Source organism: Mastigoproctus giganteus, chromosome 12 (assembly GCF_048544385.1).
Source record: "Mastigoproctus giganteus isolate SK-2022 chromosome 12, ASM4854438v1, whole genome shotgun sequence".
NCBI classification, from domain to species: domain Eukaryota; kingdom Metazoa; phylum Arthropoda; class Arachnida; order Uropygi; family Thelyphonidae; genus Mastigoproctus; species Mastigoproctus giganteus.
In genome coordinates, this window is record NC_143586.1 from 119,067,112 (window position 1) to 119,086,583 (window position 19,472).

Sequence of the window (19,472 nt, forward strand, 5' to 3'; positions counted from 1 at the left end):
TTACTGAATAGGGATAAGCATGGAACTTAAACAGGGATTATCTGTATCCACGCAACCGCGAAGGACCATTTCTCGTATAATTATGTTGAAAACTAAGTATTTTGGTAAGTATGTTTTTCATTAATGGCATGAAAGGCTAATTCTGACGCTGCTGAACGAGAAGCACGAACTGAGGCCATGTGTTAATTAATTAGAAAGTTCAGAATAAACCGCGTAGAACCCTGATAAGACAAGTCACAAGACCGCAAGAAATGTTATATACTAGGTCATTTATTTGTGTTGCAAAAGAGGAAAGGACTAAGCAATTTGTATCTACATTATGTTCAGTCCATTATGTTTAGTTGGAAAATTAAATGCACTAGGCATAACCTTATGGGTTTTGATAATTAACTATATAATATCAGTGTAAATACACCATAGTTAACCCATAGATTTGAGCTACGATTGTAGCTTAGAAGGCATCGTTTTAATTGTATCTCATAATGTGGTTGCCTTCACAACAAGATAGCTACTATTGAATTATTTCAAATAAATAATGCTTCTCTAGTAGAGAAGACTACTGTTATTTATTTTCAGTGTACCACCACCCAGACGATCGTTTCGACTTTTTGGCTTCGTCATCAGTGGGTGGGTAGGTAATACAACAAGCCATCAAGCCTTCTATGCTACAATCGTAGCTCAAATCTATGGGTTAACTATGGTGTATTTACACCGATATTATATAGTTAATTATCAAAACCCATAAGGATTATGCCTAGTGCATTTAATTTTTCAAAGACATTACCACCACACCCTTCTGGCATCTCTCATAATGTGGATATAACTTCGCAACTGAGATGGCTTGTTGTATTACCTACCCGCCCACTGATGACGAAGCCAAAAAAGCTTCGAAACGATTGTCTGGGTGGTGGTACGCTGAAAATAAATAACAGTAGTCTTCTCTACTAGAGAAGCGTTATTTATTTGAAGTAATTCAATAGTAGCTATCTTGTTGTGAAGGCAACCATTATGAGATACAATTAAAACGATGCCTTCTACGCTACAATCGTAGCTTAAATCTATAGGTTAACTATGGTGTATTTACACCGATATTATATAGTTAATTATGTTTAGTATAATGTGTAATTTCCATATTGGCGTGGCTACAATTTTAAATTTGGTACCTTTAAAGAATCTGTTAAAGTTGTTTGTGCCACTGTTCAACATATGAGACAGAAAAAGTATTTTTTGATATTACTATTGTTGGTTGGTGTATTTTTTTTGTATTCTATCCTTAGCTAGCACCCTAATTCTGTCTACTGTAGCAAGTGGGTAACTCCTGTTTAAGAATCTGTTGGTTAATATTTGTATTTCTGAGCCCAGAGCAGATTCTGTAGTTGAATATTTATAAGCATTGAGAAACTGAAGGACCACGAGTCGGATATTAGATATGATCGATTAACAGAATTCTCATGTAATTTAATTTCGATGGTTTCTGCAATTAATAGTCTCATATAATTATGTTGAAAACTAAGTACTTCAGTAAGTATGTTTTTCTTTAACGGCATGAAAGGCTAATTCTGATACTACTGAACGAGATTAACATGATTTTGATTAACATGAAAATTCTGAGGAAACCGCATAAAACCTGATAAGACGAGTCACAATCACCGCAAGAAATGTTGTATACTAGGTCATTTGTTTGTATCGCAAACGAGGAAAGGACAGCGATTGTTCATTATAGTGTGTAATTTCCGTATTTGTCTGGCTACAATTTTAAATTCGGTATCTTTAAAGAATCTTAAGTTGTTTGTGCCACTGTTCAACATATGGGACAGAAATAAAGTATTTTTTTTGATCTTACATTGTTGGTTGGTGTATTTTTTTGTGTTCTGTCCTTAGCTTGTACCCTAATTCTGTCTATTGTAGGAAGGAAAATCATTTTGCAATTTTTTTCGTTAAATTAATTTTTTACTTAATTTTTAATTGCATTAAATTGATTTTTAATTATTGTTAATTATTTCTTACTGTAATGTAAGATTTTTAATTGTTTTCATTTTAATTTCTGGAGAGTATCATACTGAGGTAAATTTCCCTTATTCTTTTACAAATATTGATATCAACGTAGAACATATTGTGCATTATAGCTGTGGTTCGTACTATCAAATTTAATATATATACATTTCCTCTTTTAGGTGGATTTGTGTGTGTGTGTGTGTAGCAATATTTCTTTAGTTGAAGTAAACTTATATGCATCATTAAATTCTTATATGGGAAGATTAAAATTAAAGAAGAAACGAAAAACTGCATAATTATTAAACGGACATTATTCATTACGAAATGGATTTCAGCCAATTGTGTCAAATTTTAGACCTCCAAAACGGAGTAAAAAAAAAAAAAAAAAAAAAACAAGGTATAGAGATTAGTAAATTGCAGTGGCAATAAGGTAGCTATTCTTTTTTTTGGAAATACCATTGTCAACAGAGTAGAAGTAGCCACACTGATGCAGAAGGAAGCTCGTCTGTAAGTGGACGAAGGGAGTTTCAAGCTATCCAGATACCAACCTCTTGAAAAGTATGGGGGGGGGGGGGGCTGGAATTCAACGTGTCTTTTCTTTCAATTTGAACTTAGTTATAACTTCTCCATCATGCATAATTTCTATTCATTACTTAATTTAATTAGATTTTAGTATTATGTAATTATTGTTAATAGGTTTGTGGGCTAAACTGAGAAAATGTGTGGATAATTCCATCTGTCCCTTTTGTGCCTCCGAAGGCTGTATTTATGGTAATATGCCTGCATGCTGGAAACATCTAAGTGGTTGTATCTAAATATTAATATAAAGTAATAAAAAATGTAACATAGAAACCAAATTTTCAATTGTTTCAGCTATTCTATTTTTGCTCTTTAATGCCATTAAAACACTGCAGAAGAACCATCATTAAACTCAGCCATGATAAGTCTAACTTCCAGAAACTGTGTGCAGCACTTTAGTCCTGTTGGGAAACTTTGCTGTGGCATTCCTATACAGCATTTCTGCAAAGTCTTATCAGAGTCACACTATGATATGAATGGATGGCCCAGTGATAATTCAACTATGAAAAGTTTTAAATGTAATCATTTTTATTCTGTACACTAAATTAATTATTGCTGGCTTATTGAAACAATACAAATTGGGAGAGAAGGGGTGGAAGATAAATAAAAGGGTTGCTGCCTGAGCTATGAACATACATATAGTATAATATAATGGCGTTAAAAATGATGAGTATAATATAATGGCATTGTATTTGACTATGATTTTCTCGTGGTCAAATACAAACATGAAAATCACTGTAGTGATATTATCAAATTGCATTATGTCAGATTAATGCTTTGTGTAATAACCACTGAACTGAATCTCCAATTGCTAATTATCAACGAGTCACTAAATTTGCTCATGAAAAGCATAATTAAACTTCCACAAGGTATATATTAAGAAATGTATTAATTATAAAACAAATTATTGTACACTATCACATTTTACTTCCGATTATTGATTCACAATAACAATTTTTTATTACCCTGAGGTGAAATTCCCCCCCCCCCCAACATTGAAGGAAAAATAAATACAGTCAGTTCTCGTATAACACTACACAAATTCGATCATACACAATTTATAAATAAGGGAACGATATCGTATATAACACGAACTGAATTCGCTTATGCACGATTCGCCTTTGTGTTTACAAGAAATGGCAGTCGAATCACCCCAACTGAACGTAACATGATAGGAATGAGGAAAAGATTCTGAAATGTATTTGTTTTTTTATATCAGTGAAGGGGAAACACATTTCACCATAATAACGTGAAAACCCACACAATTCCAGCTATCAGTATTATTGCAATTGCAATTAGATAGAGTTTACTACCAGCTTATAACAGATTCCACTAGCAGAAATGCAACTGGAAATTGTTTTTTATTGTTTTATGGTAGTAACGCCCAGAAATGTGCTTTAGTAAAATGTGAGCTAGTGAGGTGTTAGTGTCTCTGCCATCACAGTGTTGTTTATTCAGTTGCTACACATGTGCAGCTTTGTTTATGTATATCAAGCGTGCCTCCTCAATTTTGTAATTGTGCTTTATTCCCTAAAAATGAGTAAAATACTTAAACGGTGTGAAAAGGAAGCGTCCTGGTGAAGACACTACAGATTCAGAGAGAAAAAGAAAAACAATATTGATAAACAGAGGCGGACTGGTCAAAAATTCTTACTCGAGAAAATTTGTAGTGGCCTCATACTAGCATTTATGGCCAAAATCACACTGGCCTCCGGCCCACCAGGGTTTCCACGGTAAGGCTTATGGCCAGTCCGCCTCTGTCGATAGAGAAAAAATATTAAATTGTGTAACGCTTTGAGCGAAATGAAAGACCATGTGATATTGCACATGCTACAGGCCTAAATGAGGCAACACTAAGAATTAGAAAGAATGTAGAGAAAGTGTAATTAGATCTATTAGATCAAGACACAAAGAATTGGAAGAGATGGAATGGCTGTCATCTGTTTGGATAGAAAATCAAACAAAGAACAAGTTTGCTTACGATATAAGCAAAAGCAGTAGCAATATTTTATTACGATTATTTATTATTTGGTAATGTTTTTGTTACAAATGTGTGTTCAATCTTGGGTAGTCTGCACCTAACCCTATTTTTCCCCATAGGGCCTGTTGTTTATATTGCACGATTTTGCATTGCACTAGGGTTTCTAGGAACACAACTATCGTGCTATCCAAGGACTGACTGACTGTAATAATAAGCTAAGTAATGTGTTGGCTGGTCATATCAGGTACTGGACTACTGCAATTTCACTGTATTTTTATCAATTATTCAATATATATATATATATTTTATTTTATTATTATTTTTTTTTTGGTAGTTGTTGGTGCATCGGCTTCTGTGGCCAAAATGCACCTCCCAAGGTTTTTGCAGTACTACTGAATATGACATGGAACCTGCTTCAATATATGGTTGATGTAAATGTCAAATATTTATCAAGGACACAGGATATAACGACTATAGGAACAAAAAGGAAAAATCCTTTTTGTAGTATTCATATTTAGAAAATGCCTATATAATATGCAACTGCATAATCTCAAAGTGGCTCTAAAGTGACAGACTTCATCCAGTACAATCTTGCTCAGCTGATAACAGGAACTGGAATATTAAACATTTCCTCACAATGCACAAAACCAACAAATATGTAATTACAGTAGACTTTAAGAATAACAGCACCTTCAGGGATTCAAGGTGCTGCTATTTTCATTTTTCCATTATCTAGAAAGTGTTTTTTTATTTTTATTTTTAATATATTTAATGCAGAAATAATGAGACTAAATAAGAAATAGAGAGATTAAGAATGCAATTTTATTAACTGCACATAAAAAATATAAACATGTTGATGATCCAATATTATATTCTGCCATTAATACGCTCCTACTTGCATCCCATTTATTTTTGTTATTATATCAAGTTTAGTCTGCACGGGTAGCACAGTGGTATCATCCTCCCCACACAGGTGGAAAAGGCCCGGGTTCGTTCCCCATTGACAATGCGAAGAACTTTTATTGGCTTTTTTCACTCCATAGCTGAGTTAGTCTGTCTCTGGTGTAGATAGCAAAGTTTTTTTTTTCCCAGGTAGTTGAAAGCAAATTTCTAGGTGAATACTGTTAGTTTGGATTATATCAAGTTTGTCACTAAGCTTTAATGTTGTTCTTCTCTGTACAAGGTTTATTAACTGTTGGAACCATAGTGAGGGGGTTTTAACTTAAAATAAATGTAAAACAGTGGTATAATCTGTGATATCAGTACAGAATTCACTTTCAAAATGGCAAATGTAAACAAATACAATAATCAAATGACCTGCCAGTTTCTTTTTTTCGGCAATGCAAGGCATCTGTGCTATATGTAAACATCTGATCTCAATGTGCCGTTGGCTCAAATGTTCTGTTTGGGTTGCTGTTATTTCAACAGTCTACTGTATTACGATTCAAACACATCCATTGGGTCAGATCTGGTATTAAGATTTTTATATTAGAATAAGTATTGGTAAACAATTCTAATATCTGTAAAAGCTAATTTAGATACACAAATTAAAATAGAGAAGTGAAATTTTGTATTTTGGCTGGATCGTGATTTTTTTTTTTTTTTTTATGTCATGAGCAAATTAGTACACAATGAATACTTTAGTCATTCCTTTAAGGTGGAAATTGCAACTTGCAATTTGTGACACACATTGAATATATGAAATTTTCTCAATACACAGACAAAACACCCCTCAGTTATGCAGCTCATGTGTACATTAAACCTTAAGCTATTGTGGTGACAATTTTAAAATCCCATAACCCATGTATCATGACAGCTTTGTTGAACATCTTGTCTTAAAGCTAGAATCTGATCAATGATTTCTGAATGCACTTGAAAATTTATAACACCATAATCATAATCAGGGACTGTATTTTAATTCTTCTGCACATTGCTGATTGCTTCACAAAATAAACATAAACACATTCTGCTTAATGCCAAATAAATATTGTATTTTAAAAACTATGTAGAAATACTACTCTAAAAGATAATATTTGAAAATAAATAGTTATCTCATTAAAAACTGAACAAGCTTTATTATGTACAATTTTCAGTCTTTCTCCAAGAAATCTGCAGAAATGAAGCCATAAAACTAGCTTCACTCAAAATGTGAGGTAGTGGTAACCACATGTAGGCACAGATACTATCAGCATCAAACAGTAGTGGTTCTGGAGATGCTGCTTTTGTCACAGTGTACTGGCACAAGCCTGAAAAATTGTCCAAAAGTAAGGCAAAGAACTAGATTGACATAATAGTTAACTGCAGTAGTTTATTAATCCTCATATGCTATCTTCGATAACGTCTACTCTCTTTTTCATCATCATCCCTACTAGATGATCGCCGCCTGCAATGAAAAAAAAAAAAAAACTTCCACAACAAATGTAAGATAATTTTTTGCTCATGGCAATAATAAAAAAATAGTCAAGACAGTTTCCTAAAGATTATTTATACAATAAAACTTGTTTTTGTTTTGGAGAATTTAACTCACCAGAACAAGATACCAGGAACAAGAGAAAATTGATAGTCATGTAGCTAAGTGTTATAATTACAATAACTATACTTGGAAGGATAGTGATTGTAAACAGGCCTCTTCTACATAGCGTAGACACTACATATAAGAGGTCCGTGTATGAATCCCATGAGACAGGAGGAATTTTTATAAGCTCATTTTTTCACAATAGCTAAGTTAGTCTTGGAAAAATAGTTATGGCTCCCATCCAGAAAACTTGAATTAATCATTAAAACAGGCAAACATATGTGCAATTTACAGACTATATTTGTTTCATCTTAGCTGCTTCAAGCAATTTTAACAACCCAACTTGTAAACAATCCTTGCAATAAACTAAAGAACCATTTTCATACCTTGCCCTCCAGATGACCTAAGAGACCTAAACAACATCAAAATACCAATATGGTATTGGTATATGTAACAGTTCAAATAAATCAATGTACACCTCAAAATGTGAATGTTATTTTGTTGCTATGTTCACTTTATATTTATTTAGAGGCTGCAGAAAACCAAAACCTTTAACGCTATAAAAAATAAAAATAAGAGACCCTACAAATCAGCCATAATTACAAATAATACTCTAATTTTATAACAAAAGATGTTTTTACCTGCACCCCCCCCCCCAACTTATGTAAGGAATTTTTCCATATTTGCAGAATTTTATAGAATATACAGTAAGTGCTGGTTATAGTGATCACTGCTTATTAGAATCAGTTGCTTTATAGAATCAAATTTCTATAAAGAAAGAACCGATTCAAATCAATAAAAAGCACTACACTTGCATCGTTCATTAGAATCACATTTTCCGTTATAAAAATCAATTTTGAATGCCTCTGTCATATTTTTCTAAAGCCCATTTCTCGAAGTCACAACCATAAAACAAATGTGCTGTTTCTCGTTTATTGGGCTTTTCTGTTAGTGCAATAAACAGGTAGTAAACTCGATCTTATTGCATTTGTGATAGCTGGAATTCTGTATTTTCAAGTTAGTATGGTGAAATGTGTTAACCCTTCACTGAAATCTGCTCTTCATTTCTATACTTAAACTTCGTCTCACTTGCATGTGTTGTGTGCTTTGTTGAGAGAGCTCAAATTCACTCTTTCTGTTCACTGATAAAGTCAGTGAACAGAAAGAGTGAATTTGAGTGTAAAAGACAAACTTATGAATTACAGAAACACAATAAATTAAACCTAGGCAATATATTTCAAAGGGAAGTGGCAGTAAAATTAGGAATGACTCAGTCATCTTTATCAAAATCACGTCTGGTTTCACTAATCTGATTAGTGAAACCAGAAAAAGGAAGTGTGAAAGGAAATGCCAATTTCCCTTCAGAAAGAGCACTGGAAGAAACTGATGCAAGTTGTTTGTTATTTGGTTTTTATCAGCATTAGCAACTAAGGCCATATTGCTCCGGGATACGCGGTGGTCATTCCCTGACCTTTCCGCATCCTCCGTGTTTGGTAGAGATGGGCTCTAACCACGGTCTAATCAAGAAGTGTGTGCTACGCACTGCTGCTCCTTCCCACCTGGCTACGGAGGTGCCCTGGTGCAAGTGATTATGAATATAGACTGTTATACAATATTGAAAAAATCTATAGTCTTTGTAGTGATAATTTAAAGCAATCTAAAATAAGTGACTGTTCTAAATTATATCATATTACAAAGTGTTATATTTAATTAATATTTATATTAATTAAGCTATGCACGTCCAAGTATCAATTTATTTTTATACTTACGATTTTCACATATCATTTAATTGGTAATAAACCTTTGGTAATAAAGTGTAAATTTGTGCTTTATATCTTTATTTTTATACTATCTGGATAATATTTGTTGATTTTTCACTTATTAGAATTGCCGTTTATTAGAATCAAAATTCAATTTGCAAACGTGATCACTATAACCCATGCTTACTGTACCTATTTTATAGGTATATTCGAATTTTCCATTTTATAGAAAATAATAGAAAATTTAAATATAGAGCTTTTACTGTATTTAACCAGTTAAAAGCTAACTAGGTTATGACATTAGATTGTAACATAAATCATAAGCTTACATTTTAAAGGAAATCATTGTATATAAAAATAAATATTTTTCTAAATTTAAGAAAGAGCAAGTGGGGGGATATATTTATTTGCCTCCATTCTCCCTTCAAAAATATTCAGCCTAGTATAAGGCTAAATTATACAAACAAAGCCAAACTGTATAACTATACTTGGTTCAATACATTATAATAAAGCTAACATTTTAGGAGAAGGAAATTAACATTAGCAGAGCAATATGGTGCAAGAAACCAAGCTTATACAGCATCAGCAAAAAAAAAAAATAAAATAAAATAAAAATAAAAACCTCCCATTTTATCCATCCATTCGCTCCAAAATCTGGAGACTAGGCACCTCGCAGGTGCCTAGTCTCCAGATGCTACAATTTGCAGAAATTAAACCTTTCTTGCTAAGACTACCCCTTTGTTCCCCTCACCAGTCTTGTTGCCCTTCTTTGTACTCATTCTAGCAACTGTAGCTATATCATTCCTAAATTGAGGTCTCCAGACCTGTATGCAGTACTCAAGGTATGGCTTGACTATTGCCTTATACAAAGGAATAATCACCTCCTTATCCCTGCTAACAAAATTCCTGTAAATCACTGACAAGATCCTATGACCTGCTCTGGCACCTGTCTGCACTGCTCAGAACACTTCATATCTGACTGAACAATTAGAGGGCTTAGTGACAGACAAAGTTAGCTACAAAATTGCATTTTTGTTTTGAAACAACTTTAGTTTAACTTTATACAAATAACAATGCATATCATGTCATAGAAATGTATTTCTCTAGTAGTTTACAAGTTACCTTGGGCAATAAGCACATTTCTGGTAAACCAAGAAAGTGTCAAATGACATTTTCTCAGTAAATTACAAAAACATTTACTACAAAATGATTTTGTAGTTATCGTTGTCTGACACTAATAAACCCTCGAATTACCCCCACATCTTTTTCATTCTCCGCTACCCTGAGTGTAGTACCAGACAGTACATTTCTCCGGGGTTACTGCTACCCATATGCAGTACTTTCTATTTGTCAATGTTAAACTTTAGTTGCCACTTCTCAGCCCATCTGCCCAAAACTTTTCTAGATCCTGTTGCAGAAACATACTGTCATTAAAAACCCTGCCAACCTTTGTATCATCGGCAAACTTCAACATTAAGCCTGATATACCTTCATCAATATCACTGATAAATACATAAAACAACAATGGGCCCAACAGAGACCCCTGGGGGGACACCACTAACATTAGTCCACAAAGAGCAGTGTTCACTGATTGCCTCCCATTATGTCTTCTCCTACTCAACCATTATTTTATTCATTGTAGCCATTAATACCATACTGCTCCAATTTGCACAGTAGTTTTCCATGTGTAACAGTATCAAAAGCTTTCCTGAAATCGAAGTTTAGGACATCAAAATTATTTTTTGCATCTAGTTCCTTTGTGACCACATCATAGTATCCAATCAAATTGGTCAGACAAGACTTCCCTTTAACAAGCTCACGCTGTGTTTGAATTATTACTGCAGCCTTGTCTAGGTGATCCTGCAATGCCATTATTTTCACCAGAACAGAAGTTAAACTAACACTTCTGTAATTACTCGTATCACCCTTTGATCCCCCTTTGTGAATTGGAGATATACATTTGCACATCTCCAGTCCGTGGGTACCTCCCCGGAGTCCAAGGATGCTCTCATAATTACGGCTAAGTGTTTGCCACCTCCTTTAATATAACTGGATAGATCGCATCTACCCCAATTGCTTTTCTTATGTTTAACTTCAACAATTTATCCTCCACTTTGCTCTCCGTTATTACAAAATCATTTAGCTCCCTGTTGGAGTTTAATAAGCTTCTGTCCTCCACTTCCCTACAGAATTCCTCGTGTGTAAATGTAGATGCAAAATACTCTTTCAGTTTGTCAGCTGTCTGAGCAGGATCATAAACAGTCGAACGATCGATATCAAGTGGACCAATCTGATTCATCCCCTTCCTTCCATATTTTATATAAGTAAAATAATCTTTGCTGTTTTTCTTTCCATCCTTTGCCAAAGATTTCTCGTAATCTGCCTTTATTTGCCTAACCTCCTTTGTGACTTCATTACAAGACTAGCTATATCTGTCATAGGCTTTGTGTCACCTGATAATTTTTATGCATTTTTCTTCTCTGTCACAAGTCTCATTAGTTCATCTGACCCCCATTTTGGTCTAAACTTTGAACTGTATTTCTTAGTTGGTGTGAAAAGCCTAGTAGCTTCCAAGATTAATTTCTTGAATGCTTCCCATTTAGATTTTTCTGTTGGTAACATCGTCAGTTCTTCCCACTGTACAGAATTTAAAAAATGTCTGAGACCACTGTAGTCACCTTTACAAAAGCAAAAACCCTTCCCTTCATCCCTGATGGCAGCTACATCTTTAAGTAAATCCCACGTCAGTACACTGTTATCACTGCCACCTAATGGTTCCTTTATTTGCAAATTCTTAATGCATGAATAATCACTGCTGATAATCAGATCAAGAGTATTACTCCCTCTGGAAAAATTGCAATAATGTGGAGATGTGATCAGAGGCAGAACTGGGTCCAAATTTTTTTTTTTACCGTTGAAAACTTGTAGCAGCCTCATACTAGTGTTTATGGCCAAAATCATACCAGTCCCCTACAGTCTTTAGTCCACTGGGGTTTCCCCCAGTAAGCCTTATGACCAGTCCACCTCTGGATGTGATTTACTGCTTTATAAAGCAGTAAATTGAACTCTGGGTAATGTGTACTTCATGACATGTAAAAAGGAATTTATTAATCTGGATAATTAATATACTGGTAACCTCCCATATAAGATAGTACTTCTACAACACAGTTTTGTTCTAACACGATTGATAAAGTACGGAAATCTTTGCAAAACATGGTTTTGCTCTAACGCAATTAGAGAAATGCAGAAAACCCTGCATAACACAGTATTTTTGTGCAGAGAAAACCCTGTATTATGTTGGATGTAATTTTTCAAAATTTCCATTATTTTTTGTGAATCCCCACTGTTGTTATGCAAAAAAAAAATTATTGGGAAATCCCTGTGTTAGGTTCTGTACTTGTTCAAGACCATAAAAAATTCTGACTTGGAAGTGCGCAGTTTGTGACTTTTAAGGTTTTTGTAAGGTTATTTTGGTTTTTATTTGATCGTTTATAAATTTTTCAGGGTATGTATTACTAAATATTGCTCTTAAAAACCGCATCTGAATAATTTTTTTTTATAAATTAAATTCCAGCCCTAAATTATGCTTAAGGAAAGTAAAAAAGCACCACTCCAAAGAAACTTTATATTTCTCTAGAATCAAAGAGAAATTTTGGATCGTCTTAAAAAATGGGAAAGGTATCGTACATTACATACATAAAAGTTTAAATTTAAATGAAGCAACAATCCAGACCATAAAGAAAAATGAACAGAAAATTATAAGTATTGTTGCTGCAGGATCTTTAATTTCTGCAAATATGACAGCATGTCCAGGGGCACCAATAATTGAGAAAATAGAAAAAGCACTCAATACTTCGATTGATGATAGCAGTAAATGAAATTAAACAAAAGGCACTAAAAATTTAATAACCATTTAAAAGAAAATGGAGAATCCTTAGTTAACCCGGTGTTTGTTGCCAGTAAGGGTTGGTTTGAACAACTTAAAAACTGCTTCTCATTATATAACAATGAATTCAAGGAGAAAGTGCATCGACTGATAATGAAGCTGCCCAGAATGTATGCAGAGGAATGTCAAAAAATTATTGAAGAGCACAGATATACACCACATCAAGTTTTCAATGCCGATGAGACAGGTGGAAAAAAATGCCCAACAACGCTTATTTCAAAAAAAAGAAGACTGTACCAGGTTTTAAGGCATCAAAAAGATCATGTAATGTGCAGTAATGCATCAGGTGATTACATGATAAAACCTATGCTAATTTTTAGATCCTCTAATCCTAGTGCAATGAAAAGTGTAAATAAAAACGTGTTTTGTGTATATTAAAGAGCAAATAAAAAAGCTTGGGTAACTGCCAATTTATTTAAAGAATGGTTTCTAAATTGTTTTATGCCAGTTGTGGAAAACTATTTAAAGCTGAAAAATCTAGATTTCAAAGTTTTATTACTATTGGATAATGCATGCCATCCAAATGTTAATGTTTCTACCACCAACTTCTTTAATTTTTAAATTGTGGACTGTATCGGAATCATAGCTTTATTGCTCAAAGAAGTAAAACCATCAAAATTAAATGAGTGTTGGAAAAATGTATGGCGAAAGCCAGTTCATTCAGGAAACAGGGTCAAACCAGCAGAAAAAGGAATCAGTGCAATAATAGAACTTGCTAAGTTGGTAGGAGGAGAAGATTTTGATGATATGACTATTGAAGACCAAGAATTGTGGTATAAAAAAGAAAGAGGCCAGTGAAGCGGATTTGGTGGAACTGGCATCAGAGATAAACCGAATGAGATGAAAATTCTGAGGTTCCAAATTTTACAATAAAAAAGCATACAGGAAGGCATAAACTTAACTGAGCAATTACAATCTTATTTTTTGAATGCAGATCCTCCGACTGAAAGGAGCACAAAAATGAAAGGAGTTCAAAGGAGCACTGAAAGGAATTCAAAAATGCTTAGTTCCATACAATGAAATTTACAAAGATCTATCAAGCAAAAGCAAACAAACTCAGATTACTGATTTTTTTAAAGACAGCAGAAGATACACGAAATCTAGATGCAGATGAAAGTTTAGAAGGTGAAGATATTCTGCAAAAGAGAAAATGTCCTCGTATGATTGTGATTTAGTGATGAAGAGGAAGAAAATTGAATGAACATACATCATCTGACTGATGTATATGTATCACAGTTTGTAAGACGTTTGTTCAGTTATTACTATTTTTAATAAAAATTAAGGTTCCAATAGTTATAAAAAATGGTGTATTTTTGTTAGCTTTTGGAACATGACCCCCTTTTTGTACTGGCTATTAGTCCCATATAACACGGTTTCACACTGCACGAGATTTTGTAGGCACCTAACTACCATGTTAGGTTCACCTGCACATTTATTCTAAATTCAAGTATAAATTACTTATAATTACTTATCTAATTAATAAACTCCTTGTTATGCAGTATAGTTTATCCATAATATATCACTCTGTAATAAATGGTTGAGGTTGATCTTATCAAAAGAAAAATTTACCGTTTTCTTTTACGATCAGTGATACTTTCTTTACCAGAATCATCATCACTTCCTGATCCTGAACTTGAGCAACATGATGACTCTGAAGATGATGAGGAAGAACTAGATGCACTAGAACTATCAGATGCCACACCAGTATCTTTACTGACATCTATATGATCAGCAATAGCAGCTAATTCTGGTCTTTGTTCCTAGGGCAATGTGAATTCCCATTAATAACAAAAAAATTTGCAGTTACCAGGAAAAATAGAAACATTAAATCAGTTTTCTGCTCATATAGTGTTATAGCTACACTTAACACTCTGTATGTAACAGTATAAAATGATTAAATACTTAGTACTAGCAACATATAGCTGACAACTTTTGACTTTCAAAAAGATGAAGATAAGAATCTGTAAGCAGAACGAAAATAGAATGTGTTTTGGCCAAACAACCAATAAAACAGGAGATTCAAAAAAAACAATAAGTCCCCATTGCTTTAGAAAATAAATTTCACTGACAATATACACATTTTATATTAAATTGTATGCTTTTAAACATACCTACCTACCATTTTTTTCCCTCTGGATTTCTGTTTTTGGATATTGTATTAATTGATTATGATAGTTTCAAGACACTATTGCATACTTTGCTCTCTTCAGAAATGTTGGGCCAAAGTTTAATTATTATTATTATTAGCCATATGGTGCAAGGAAGCCTGAGGTTTTTGCTGCACCAGCCAAAAAAAAAAAAAAAAAAAAAAAAAATTCTGAGTTACCCCTGAGAGAGAGAGAGAGAGAGGGGGGGGGTCAGAAATAGAAGGGAATCACCAAGAAAGAGAAGAATGATAACATCCAGCCAGCTCAGGACTCTGGGTGTGCCAAGCCCCATACTCACCAGATGTGAGCCCCTGGGGGTATTCATGAAAATGGCTCTGCTGTGTAAGAGCATTTCTGAATCTTCACAATAGAGAGATCAGATCTGAATAACTCATCTTGTTTGTTTTTCTAATCCTGGCTGAATTTTTCCTTCTCACACTCAGATGAAACACCACTTTTTTTTAAGGAATTGTTAAAATGCTGAGCATGACTGAGATAATTTGTTAATTTCAAGCTTACTCGTGCACTTATCAGTTCACCAACTGATAAGTACACATCAAATACCATTGTACATCAATTTTCCCTTCTTTCATAATAGCATCTGGTAGGTTCTCACACTGAAACTGACATCACTTATGCTTCATCTATTTCTTTATCTTTAATGACATCAAGTACTGTGAACTTGCCCACACACACTTTCAAATTTGAAAATGATGCACTGCCAACTGATGAAATTTGTGCTATATCTCAGAATTTATAGCAGTTGCATGTTAGTGCATCATGCACTAACATACAACTGATCATGCACTAACATGCAACCATACTTGGTCACTGAGCAAAAGAACTGAATCTTCTCCTCTTGTGCCTATGACTAAGTAAAAATAATCCTTCTGGTGTCTTCTATCGCAGTCAATTTCAAAAATGGAAGTGGAAGATTTGAAAACTCTTAGTGAAATAAATTTGCATATAACATTCTTCAACACATCCAAGAGTAATGACCTAAGTGCAGGCAACTCTCGGTTTATGAACATTTGTTCATAAACCGAGCGTCGGTTTATGAGCGTCGCAATTCATTCAAAATTTTTTATTAAACCCTCCAATAGAGTTCCTTATAAAACGAAAGGCCAAATGTATAGTGAACATAATTGCAAAATTTAAATATATAAATTTTTAAAAAATGTATTTATTACAATGATTATCAGAAAATTATATGATAATTAGACCGAACTGTTCTTGGTTAATAAAACTAACCCAGCCAGTAAAAAAAAAAACGTTGGTTTACATGGCACGCCACATAATGTTTTCTCGTGGAAAAGAAATCGGTGATTCCCCCTATTATAATATAATAGGATCATCACTTGTCTTAGACAGTCAACCATTGGTTCACTTAGGGTCTGGGAAAGGGACGCAAGCTTCCCTGTCCCTTTCTCTTCCAGTCGCAAAGATACCTGAAATGGATAATAGCAGCACTGCGAACACACAGCAAAAAATGCACCCGACCAATCTTTCGTGTCACACAACAGCAAACGTGGTCAGTTGTTTTATAGACACCATTAAGTGTAGTTCTGCATCTGGTGACTTAAAAATATATTTTTAAAATTTTAAGCAATCATGGGTCCAAAGCAAAATAGTAGTGCTGGTGCTAATAGTGGTAGTAATAAAAGATGCAGTATACAATAAACCACTCAAAAATTAGTACATGGTTTTAATGCCTTAAAATTGCTGCTAACATACACAATACTTATCGTAAAAGTTTAGGAATGCAAGATGCACATAACGAACAACATCTTGGAATGGAACTCGTTTGTAAATCGAGAGTTGCTTGTATGGATATTGGATACATTGGACTGAAGAGCTATTTTTGGATTTTTCAACACTGGTATGACATTTAAAAGAAGCAAGTAAATTGTTTTGCTGAAGTTAGAAGAGAGAAACATGAACAGCCTTTCTGCACAAGAGAGTACAGCATGCCTATGAATAGACTTTCTGCATCAGAGATAAACCACATCAGAGGATGATAGTGCAGATGAAAATTCTTAAGTTCCATAAACTTAGCAGAGAAATTACAATCTTATTTTTATGAATGCAGATCCTCCGACTGAAAGGAATTCAAAAATGCTTAGTTCCATACCATGAAATTTACAAAGATTTATCAAGCAAAAGCAAACAAACTGAGCTTACTGATTTTTTAAAGGTAGATATTTTTTATAGCATAACTCTGCAGAAAAGCCTATTTATGTTTCCCTTGAATCATTCTTTGCTTATCAGCTTGCTTGACTTATTTAGTATTGCTTTCACCAAAAGTCTGAAATACAACAGTTCTTTCTATTGAGTTTGTAATTTTGTCTTATTTTAGCCCATCTGCCCAACTTTTTCAGATCCTATTGCAGTAACGTACCTTCCTTACTGTCATTAACGACCCTACCAACCTTGATATAGCCTGCAAACGTGGACATTAAGCCTGATATGCCTTCATCAATATCATTGATGAAGGTATATGAAAACAACAATGGACACGACTAACAACATTATTACAAGGAGAGGAGTGTACACCGATTGTTGTTTGTTATTTGGTTTTTAGGAGCATTAGCAACTAAGGCCATATTGCTCCGGGAATATGCGGTGGCCATTCACTGACCTTCCCACATCCTCCGTATTTGGTGGTGACGGGTTCGAACCCCAGTCTAATCAAGAAGCGTGTGCTACGCACTGCTGCTCCTTCCCACCTGGCTATGGATGCGCCTGAATTATAGAAGCCAATTCAGAAGAACAGTGCCCATGGAAGTATCTGTAGAAGAGGCATGCAGCAGAAACAGTACGTATATGAGACAGCGAGTGGAGAGACTGTTAGAGATGAATCATTAATTAACCTAAATGCCCTCTTCTGAATGGAATTAAGAAGCCTGAGAGAGGTTTTGGGGGCACACCCCAGATGTGGGAACAATATTCCATGGCACGGCGGATTTGCGATTTATACAGAGTGAGCAGCTGTTTGGAAGAAAAGTAATGCCGAGAGCGAAAGAGAAAACCAAGTTTTTTAGATGCAGAGGAAGCAATATTTGTAATGTGCTTGTGCCAAGAGAGATTAGAAGTCAGGGTAATCCCCAAAAGAGATATCATTTTGCCTAGAAATCAGAGTGTCACCAAAGATAAGGATAGGAGCAGAAGAATCCTTTTTGCGAGATATAAGACAAGACTGAGTTTCAGAAGGGTTGTAATCAACTAAGTTGTCTTTGCCCACTGGAGAATTACCTGAAGATCGGCATTTGAGGAATTGGTAGCAGACGTTCGACAAGTTGAAGCTTATTGAGCAGGGCAAGGTTTCTCAAAATGGAAAGTGGAATGCAATGTGCTATCATCCGCAAAACTATAGATAGGATTTCCAGTAAATGGAAGAAGGTCATTAATATACAAGAAGAAAAGAGTGAGGGAAAGAACTGAACCTTGGGGGACACCGGCATTAGTGGAAAAGTTAGAAGACAGAGAGCCATCTACCATCACCCTCAGTGAGCGATCAGGGAGAAAACTGGATTAACCAATTACTAAAAATAGTTGGCAAACCATAAGATGGAAGCTTGTTTAGAAGACCTTTATGCCTCAGTGAGCAATCAGAGAGAAAACTAGATAACCAATTACTAAAAACAGTTGGCAAACCATAAGATGGAAGCTTGTTTAGAAGACCTTTATGCCTCAGTGAGCAATCAGAGAGAAAACTGGATAACCAATTACTAAAAACAGTTGGCAAACCATAAGATGGAAGCTTGTTTAGAAGACCTTTATGCCTCAGTGAGCAATCAGAGAGAAAACTGGATAACCAATTACTAAAAACAGTTGGTGAACTATAAGACGGAAGCTTGTTTAGAAGACCTTTATGCCATACATGATCGAAAGCCTTTGAGATGTCAAGAGCAACTACTTGTGTTTCACTGAACCTTTCCACTGAATTAGTCCATAAATGGGTAACATAAGCCAGAATATCGCCAGTGGATCGACACGAAGTTTAAGAGTTGGCAGTTATAATTATATAAAATGGTCTAATAGTTGAAAAAAATAATAAAATGTATGCATAGCACACAGTGATCATTCTTGACCTGACAGAAAAGAGAAAAACTAAAATCTAAATTAAGAGATAAGCAGACTTGACTTACCACATCCTAAATAAATAATCACATGTGAACTTTAATGTAGCCAAAAAAGAAATTGAGGAATGAATTAAGTTCCAAGCTTTCAATTGTCCCTAGAGGACTGAAAGCTTGGAAAATGGCAACTTTGAATGTTGGACATGGTAAAATGTTTATTTATATGCATAGAATGCACAAAACTTGAACCTCATGAAGACAAATACAGTAAACCCCCGCTATTCCCGGGGGTTACGTTCCTGAGAAATGTCGCGAATCCCGAAAACACGTATACTGAGTTATGGCTCCCATAGTAATAAAGGGGATCCGTTCCAAAATTTGAAATATATAAGAAAAACTAGTCTAAAATTTTGTCTACGTATGTATTATATGTACCTTCATAATATGACTATGTACATAGACAGTACATA

At 34.4% G+C, this 19,472-nt stretch overlaps 1 protein-coding gene across 2 annotated transcripts in view; it reads right to left on the reverse strand.

The window, feature by feature from the left end:
* JMJD6 (Bifunctional arginine demethylase and lysyl-hydroxylase PSR) overlaps nucleotides 1–19,472 on the reverse strand; it is a 442,994-nt gene that overhangs the window by 68,650 nt on the left and 354,872 nt on the right. The window contains exons 7-8 of one of the 2 annotated variants that reach the window (XM_090386670.1): nucleotides 14,346–14,536; nucleotides 6,659–6,938 (exon numbers count right to left, since the gene is read on the reverse strand). In XM_090386670.1, the coding sequence (XP_090242796.1) occupies nucleotides 6,881–6,938; nucleotides 14,346–14,536 (249 nt within the window). In that variant the 3' untranslated portion in view covers nucleotides 6,659–6,880. Of the gene's footprint in view, nucleotides 1–6,658; nucleotides 6,939–14,345; nucleotides 14,537–19,472 lie in introns of those variants that run through there. The other variant, XM_090386671.1, reaches the window with a different exon arrangement.